Source organism: Pollicipes pollicipes, unplaced genomic scaffold (assembly GCF_011947565.3).
Source record: "Pollicipes pollicipes isolate AB1234 unplaced genomic scaffold, Ppol_2.1 Scaffold_5544;HRSCAF=6559_pilon_pilon_pilon, whole genome shotgun sequence".
NCBI lineage: Eukaryota > Metazoa > Arthropoda > Thecostraca > Pollicipedomorpha > Pollicipedidae > Pollicipes > Pollicipes pollicipes.
This window is the reverse complement of record NW_023596704.1, coordinates 201-8,525: the sequence shown is the minus strand read 5'-3', so window position 1 is coordinate 8,525 and position 8,325 is coordinate 201. Positions and strand designations below refer to the sequence as shown.

The following is an 8,325-nucleotide window of genomic DNA, read 5'->3' as shown; positions in this document are numbered from 1 at the left end:
CCCGAGTCCAGCTGGGCTCATCCCCGCCGGGAAGCAAGGCCCAACTCAAGTCTCTTGCAAATTCCAACATGCAGTCACACTCACTTTGAGAGCTTCTCTACGAGCAGTCTTGTCACAGTTCTTCGATGATAAAGAAATTAAGCAAGACGGACACATTACATGTATTATAGTGCTTGCAACTTCCATACAACGGAAATTTTGGTATCATCGCAAAACCGCTTGGGAGCATACTCTCCATTTATCATGTTTTTAGTCGAGGAAGATTGAACACGTAATTAATCGATGCGCCTGTGAAAATGCTGGCTTGTAGTCCCGTGGACCACTGAAACACAGGAGCTTGTGGCATTATGGTCAATTTTGCGCGCTTTGACGGTTCAGCCATATATCGCCGGGTCACCAGTCCATTCGGACACACTGAAATAAACACAACCGGGCTGCTTGCTCACTGGCAGCACTTGATGGAACGGCATTAACTGGTACACGATGTTCCGGGCTTTTATTGACAATCCATGCCACGTAGCTTAGCCCAATATTCATACCATAAGTTGTGAGACAATATGCGTTGTCTTTTATTCACGTTTCACATTTATCTCTGTTGCAACCACGGAGCAGCGACCAATGACCGGCCGGGCAAAGGAAGGGCATCGGCGAGGGTTATGGGAAATATAAATAGTGCTATGGCCCAAAAGATGGCAGCACCTATCCCAGGCTGCTCCAAAACCGCTGTAAAATTCAACCGTTCACCTGATCAGCACCGCCATAAGCCGTGTTGGAGACACCATTTAGAAGTCAGGAAGCAATAGCACAGCCCAGAAATTTAAGATGGATTGATTCAACCCTAGCAATACTATGCGTAGGATCATTCGTGTCATTCGCCAGGATAGCACCAGCACTGGTCTGTCCAGCCCTTTGCTTGCATTTCAATTGAAACACGGACGCCAAGCGGATTTGGCCATGGGGAGTAAATCTACCCATACATGTTCCGATCGGAGCGGTCTCCATCACCTGACTGGGAATCAACAGGCGTCGTCTGACCAACGCCCATGGAGTGGAACCTGACGATCGCCGACACACGATAGGCCGGGCGCAAACACGCCAATCCGTAAAAAAACGACCCACCTACGACCAACTGCAACGACTCTTTGGTAAATATAACACCGCAGCCAAACTGGTCTCACACTTCAAAGCATAAGCCACACTCACACAAACAGAGATTACGTACCGAGCAAAAGCAGAACTGAGCCACTGGGCGTCATCACAATCATGATCGTCATCCATGGCAACACGAAGTAAACTACGTGACGACACCGCAACAAAGAGGGGAAAACGCACAGCACGTTCCGCTACATAAACGGCCTAGACTACGGTGCTAAACCCGCTTGAGGCCACCATCCAGAACTCGACTGCTCGGCGCGGCGCCAGTGTGGGTGAAACGCCATGAAGTGCCAACTGTCACTCACCGACGTTAAACGCACTCAGGGCAACCGCCTCCCTCCTCTTACACAGCTCAATCGCAGCTCACCACCAGCGATGCGCGCCACGAGGCGTTCAGACTCCGCTCCTCTTACCCCCGGGCCAAGACACCCCACCCCAAGTGCCACGAGGCGTCCAGACTGTGTTCTCCTAGCCACCGGGCTACGACACCACACCACACAACACCTCCCCATTTTACAGCAGCGCCCGCGCCTCCCGCCCGGCACGAGGGCCGCCCCGGGTCACACGCCCTCCTACACCACGACCGAGGCGGATTGCGTGCTCAGCGCCGCGACCGCGCCACTCCAGTCCTGCCTCCTCCGCCGGCGGGGCGGCTCATGCCTGCTCCTCCACCACCACCGAGAGCGGGTCCGGGTCATCGGCGGAGAGCGCCGGCGAGGGGGCGTCGCCCGAGCCGGGCGACTCGTCGGCCTCCACCACCAGCGCCTCGGCGCAGCCCAGCAAGTGCAGGTCGGCAGTCTCGCCCGACTCCTGCTGGCGCGGGGGAGCGGGTCACACACGGCCGCAGCGGGCGGGCGGCGCCGGCGGGGGGAGCGATAGGCGACAGGCATGTCAGCACGCTGCCAGCCCTCCTGAGTCACCAGCGTACACCGCGAAGTGACCAGGAATCACAAACAGCGGGCAGTCATGTTCACAACACTTGTGTCAAGATACTACCTATATGCTGGTAGCATATTTTCACATCCAACCCAACCCATCCCGCCGACTTGTTTGCAGGTTGTCGAACAGGCCTTTGCCTGTTTGACAGCCGGACATAGCCGCGCGCGAGTTTACAACGGGGACCGATCCGCTGCCTTACGAGCACGTCTTCAACCCGCTGACCGCCCCCCCCCCCCCCCCGCTACGCCCTTCTCGGGCCGCACGGCGAACCTCACCTGCGGCCGGTCGCCGTCGGAGGGCAGCACCAGCACCTGGGCCGTCTCGCCGTTGATCTCGACCGTGCGCACGTCCAGCTCGGTGAGCAGCAGCTGGATGCGCTGCGGGCTGGCCGGGGCGGCCGCCGCCTCGGCGCCCTCCTGCGGCGCACAGGCGGGCGTCAGCGGGGCGCCGGCCGGCGAGCGGGCGGCCGTGCCGGACGCGGTGCCGGACGCTCGGGGAGCCGAGCCGGGCCCAGCCGGAGCGATTCAGGCGTTCGGAGCCGACCTAGCCAGCGGCTACTGGCCTTGTGGCCATTCGAACGACACAGCGAATCGCCCAACAGCCGGGAAGCAGTGAATACATGTCTTGGCATGGGTCATGCCAGTGCTACAGATGAAGCCAAGAGGACCTGGGCACGGGAAAGACAGGTGCAGTCACAAGAATGGGGAAAGGAGAAAGGAGAACGGTGAAAGAGGTACATCCGCCTCCAACGCCTGACAGCGCCGCGGGGCCGGCGTCGGTCTCCGGTCGACAACATCAGCAGAAGACACCAGACGCACGGTTACAGCGTGTACAGCAATCGTGCATGAGTTGGATCATCGCGCGTTAGTGGCGCGAGAAAACGGATATTGGACGAAGAGTGAGAGACCTCAGCGAGTCGTCCCTGCACGCTGCCCTTCCTTGCCGACAAAGAGGCAGAGCTTTTCCGGTGCCGCTTCAGCAAACCCACTGGCCAGACATTTCATGCGGTTCCACGTTTGCACGTGATGACACCAATTCGCATCCATTTCAAGGTGACGACACCCCTACGCACCGCAGCTAACATGGCCAAAAATGAGAAAGTTTTCAGATGACAGCATTGGGCGCGCTTCAACTAGCTGGGGACGTCACGCATGGCGCAAGACCTGCTCAACGACCAACACATCCCAGGCACCAGGCACGCGTCACGGTCCCTTCTCCAACGTTCAATGTCAAACAGTCGCGGCGCATGGCTGCACCCGACAGAGGTGCCCGAGTGCAGGGGGCGGATATCGCACCTTTTGCTCCTGAGAAGCCGGGTGCGGAGCGAGCCAGCTGTGCTCGCGCTCCCGGTGCGACTGGAACGTGCTCATGTTGCGGAAGTTCTTGCTGCACACGTCGCACACGATGAAGCTCTGTAGGTGCACCATCTGGTGCTTGTACATGGTGGAGTACTCCGTAAAGCTCTTGTCACAATCCTGCAATTGATGGATGCAGGGCATCAGAAAACAGCGCGCAACACATAAAAATGAAAGCCTCATAACCATGCTACGCAAGCCCCAGTCACGTACTGCACCCAGCAGACTCCCCGGATGGTTAATTGGCCAGCTTAGGAAACTGGAGTCGATAATTCCCAGATGAGCTGTTGGGTTGAACGCACCGGTACATTTCCTGCTGTTTAACACGAGTCTCCCCCGGATGCAATCACAGCACTGCTACCGATGCGATGTACCGATGTACCGATGTTCTCCCCACCCGATGACATGTGCTTTGACCGAAGCCGCTGAGCTGACTGAACCGGCATATGTGACCGACCAAACCTACCACCAAACCCGGACGCACGACCGGTGAACTCGGTGGATTTGACCGACGTCACATTGGAACGTGAGGGGCCGAGCACAAATTTGCGTCTGTGTGTGTGTGGGGGGGGGGGGGGGACTATACAGCGAAACGGGGAAAAGTCCCAGAAATCCTATAAAAATCCTGGGACTGTTGCACATACCGGATGCTTGCAGACAAATGGCTTCTCCCCAGTGTGCGTTCTCATGTGGTTCTTGTAGTTCGTCTGGGACGAGAACGCCTTCGAGCAGTTGTCAAATTCACACACGTAAGGTCTCTCACCTGCGTCGCACAGGGTGAAAGGCAACGTGTTCACAGATTAGATCAACAGACGACATGAAACCACACGGCGAGGGCGGGCCACACATCCCATCACCAGATCCCCGCAGAAACACAGCACAATCAGCACAAACAGCACAGCAAAGTGACCTTTCGAAGACGACTGGCCGGACACACTCAAACTTAACGATGTTACGAACAGTCGTTCGTAACATCGTTAAGTTGTTCGTCCACGCAGCTCGCGACAAGGCACCGAGAAAGGGCGTCCTCCACTACGAACCCACCCGTGTGCGTCCTGACGTGGACCTTCCTGATGTCCAGCGTTGAGAACCTCTTGAAGCAGCCGCGGAAGCTGCAGGCGTACGGCTTGTCGCCTGGCGAGATCACGCGGGCCATCAACACCGAGAACTGTACGCAGGAGTTCTGCCCGTGGCAGACGAAGCGGACGCGATACGTCGAAGGAAAGCGACATGAGTCTCTTGATAACAGCTCGAATCGGGCTCGCGGAGCAAACTCGAGGGTTCCATAGAAAGGCAAAAAAGATACGACCCCTGGACTGTGCCACAGCATGCACTTACTGACAACCGTTCCTCACACTGGCAGTGAAGGTTGTGTGTCATTGGGGCTTTACGACGTACTCAGCTGCTGGGGCTATATGGCGTCGCCTGCCTCTCACCCTGGCAGGAAGGGCGGGCACCGCGGGGAATCGAACCCCGTACCTCTGGTTTCCCAGACGCGCAGTGGTTAACGCAGACGCGCAGACCACTACACTACCGGCACCCCGGCGGCGAAGCTTGGAAACAAACAATGGAGCGGCCGATACGAGATTTACGTCCTGTAGCCATTAAGACCACTATACCATTGCATTTGGCAAAGATCGAACGCGAGCCACGACTTCTCCTGTCTCTTTCGCCAGCTACGTACAGAACTAACCTCGAGTTTCCAGCATCCCTGACATCCCGTGAGAAAAAACCGCCGGCCATATATACAAATCACCGACATCTTTTGGTGAATCACATTCCACGGTGTTTCAACATTAACAACGCAAGCACGTGTTTCAGTACACCTCACATCCCCTGTCAGCCAGCCGGTCGAGCTCGCCCTCCCCCCCCCCCCCCCCTCCACTGACCTGTGTGAATGCGCGCATGCCGGCGCAGGTCACTCGACGTCTTGAAGGCCTTGGTGCAGCCCGCCACCGTGCAGCCGTAGGGCCGCTGTCCCGTGTGCGTGCGGCAGTGGGCCGACATGCTGTAGAAGCTGGTGAAGGTGCGGCCGCAGTCGGCCCACTGGCAGGCGTGCGGACGCTCGCCCGAGTGTACCATCGCGTGAGACTGCGGCAGCCGGCCGCCGGTCAGGGAGCGCATGGCAGCGGGCGGGCCGGTGAAGGACGAGCCCTTGCTGAATGTCTCCAACGCGCTCTTCGCGCTTCTTCTTAAGTACTCAAACAGAACTGAATTTGAACGCTAGAGTTACACATACATACACCGAAATTTACCCCATAAAGTGCTCTACACCAATGACACTAAAATAGACACTCAAAACATCCGTGACTTTTTAAATTTTTGTAGCTTTGCATGCATTTTCACCTCCGTAAGCCAAGCGTTACATTAACAGAGACGCAAGGCGTCGGAGGCCGCCGCCGGCCGCACTCTCAGCGGCGGGCCGGCGCGCGAGGCCCCCGTGCGTGGGACAGCCTCACCTTCAGCGAATGGTACGATAGGAACTTCTTGTCACAGCCTGCAAAATCACAGGAGTGGGACGTGCGCGCCGCCTTCTTCTCCTTGGTCCTTCGTTCCAGTGGCAGGTCCATCACGACACATGTAGTCGGCTGAGGCACCTCTCCAGCCACTTCTGGGTCATCTGAGGCCACAGCTGAGCATGAGTATTGTGTATTACAGGTGCTATGACTGTTATTCAGATGGCTCTGGTGGATGTCCTACCAACCAGGGGTGTACTTTCAATGAACCAGTTGGGGGACTAGGTGATCTACTTGACATGCTATCTAAGCTGTGCCCAAGCCATGCTGTTCTGCAGGCATGAAATTTGTTTTCATCCAAAGGAGTGACCAACTTCAAAACACCATCATACTGCCTTCCAGCAGCTTCACATGGTCTCCAACTGAGCACTGATGGACATCATCAATAACAAAAGACATGTCAAATACACATGTATGCTCACCTTGCTGCATGCTATCTTCTGTAAGCAGGCTGACATCACCCAGCTTCAAATCCTCAACAGTGCCATCACCATGGTCTGTATCTGAAAAAAATGAATGGAAAGATGTGTGAAACCACAACTTGAGGTGTTCACACAAAAGGCAAAGTGGGATGGCATCATCACTACTTGACTTAACAAGTGCCTTGATGGCCTGTTAAATGAAGCACTGCTGGGAGGGGATGGGGCGGGGGTGGGGGGCAATTGGTCCTGATGTCTAAAAACTAAGAGAGGTAAAGATACAAGGTTGATGAAATGCATAGAGTCAAATGCACACTCACTGTGTGTCATGTGAAATTTTGAGGCCCATTGGTCACAACTTTTGGGTCAAATGAGGCCAAACAAGGTCCAACTCCAGATAAGTGTGTGAAGTCACCTCAGACCTCCTTATGTGACCACCTTCAATCTAACCACCTCATCTATTTACTTCTTCATGGCAAAAGGTAACTGATATAACTCTCAGGTCAGTGACATCATTTGACCTTCAGAGGGTCACTGTGACCAAAACCTGCAAAATTGTTTTGATTTCTGAATTTCAATAAGTGCCAAGGATTACACCGGGAAGCATGTTCCTAAAATTCTACGCTAACCTATTCTGACTTTTATAAAGTTCAAACACATTTCTTCATCTCACTGTGATCCAAAATTTTAAATAAGCCCACAGAAAAGTAGTCTACAGCTGCAACCCTACTCATGTAATTCTCAAATAAAAGTCTCAAAGATGTGCAGCTTCATCTAACACCATGATGTCATACCACATTGGATAATTCTCAAGAATGGCCGCTGCTAATAGCCATTAGCCTGACTCTGACCTAGCCAAAGCTCAGTGACCTTACAAGCTAAAGGCCATTTGTTTAATGCTGAAGGATTGAACTGGCATAAGCTGGAGCAGTGTGAAATAACCCTATAGCTTTAATTATCACACAAGCTGCTCAGGCCATCTGCATCCCAAATATCTTCTTTTCTAACAAATCAGATTATTATCTTTAAATTTTTACAACCTGATACTGGTTAAAAAACATACAGCTTAACCAGCCATGAGAGCAATGCTGTTGTAATAAAAAACTTACCTGATGCAGATGGCTGACAAGAGTTCAACAAGCTTATGGGATTTTATTATATTTTTTTCCCAATATTTGTGGTTTTTCTTTCATGTTTCCTATAAATGCATAGTGGAATGCTTATCCATCACAGTCACAGATTACAATGACTAACTACCAAAAAAGCTCTACAGATACATCTACAATGAAAACACCATTTGCCACTGAATTAGAAGAAACATTTGGACCAGAAGTCATCATCACACCAAGTGTTTATAAATGCCAGATCATACATAAATGTCACAATTTCTTCTCAAGAGAGACATTGAGCTTTTTTGGGGTGAAAATGATACTTTAAACTGGATGAACAAACCATAAAGAAAATAAAAAAAACACTGAGAATGTTGCTAAAATGACTTCTGTAATTTAGCATGTCATCTCATTAAAGTTGTAATCATTAAGTTATAGTTGTTAGGGATGCAGGCAAATTGTACAAAACACAAAAAAAAACACTTTGGGTGTGACAAATGCCCTGTATGTTCAACTTTTAACATGCAAGTCACAAGGTCACACCCACTATTTGCTGCAAATTTTCAGAACAGTACCAAGGTGCATAGTTTCAAAATTACTATTTACTAGGCAACTACAAGTCATGGAACACCAGTGGCATATGGAACTAGTGGAATCATTGAAAACTTGGTCAAACATTGATCAGATAAAAATCAATAGAAAAGAGTGATAGAATTCCATCTCATAAAAGCCCCTGTGAAATTAAATAGTGATTGCAGTCCTGTGGACAGAGTATAGGAGCTTGTTTGAAATTACGTTCATAACAGCATTGACCCCATTAATTTTCCCCACA

General features: G+C 52.4%; 1 protein-coding gene across 1 annotated transcript; it reads right to left on the bottom strand.

Annotated features, from left to right (window-relative positions):
- Positions 1 to 451: 451 nt before the first annotated feature.
- On the bottom strand, positions 452 to 7,505 carry LOC119102084 (zinc finger protein 76). The gene is made up of 9 exons (XM_037225449.1): positions 7,494 to 7,505; positions 6,388 to 6,468; positions 5,909 to 6,069; positions 5,339 to 5,540; positions 4,494 to 4,583; positions 4,094 to 4,212; positions 3,390 to 3,569; positions 2,370 to 2,510; positions 452 to 1,965 (listed from the first exon to the last, which is right to left on the bottom strand). The coding sequence occupies exons 2-9, from the start codon at positions 6,395 to 6,397 to the stop codon at positions 1,810 to 1,812; spliced, it is 1,059 nt and encodes a 352-aa protein (XP_037081344.1). The 5' UTR covers positions 6,398 to 6,468; positions 7,494 to 7,505; the 3' UTR covers positions 452 to 1,809.
- Between the last annotated feature and the right edge of the window lie 820 nt (positions 7,506 to 8,325).

What these genes read in the sequence shown, in the direction of transcription:
- LOC119102084 (XM_037225449.1), bottom strand. An exon ending in TATCGTACCATTCGCTGAAG is followed by an intron (nt 5,541 to 5,908) that starts GTGAGGCTGTCC and finishes CGGCTGCCGCAG; the next exon opens with TCTCACGCGATGGTACACTC. An exon ending in GCATGCGCGCATTCACACAG is followed by an intron (nt 4,584 to 5,338) that starts GTCAGTGGAGGG and finishes TGATCTCGCCAG; the next exon opens with GCGACAAGCCGTACGCCTGC.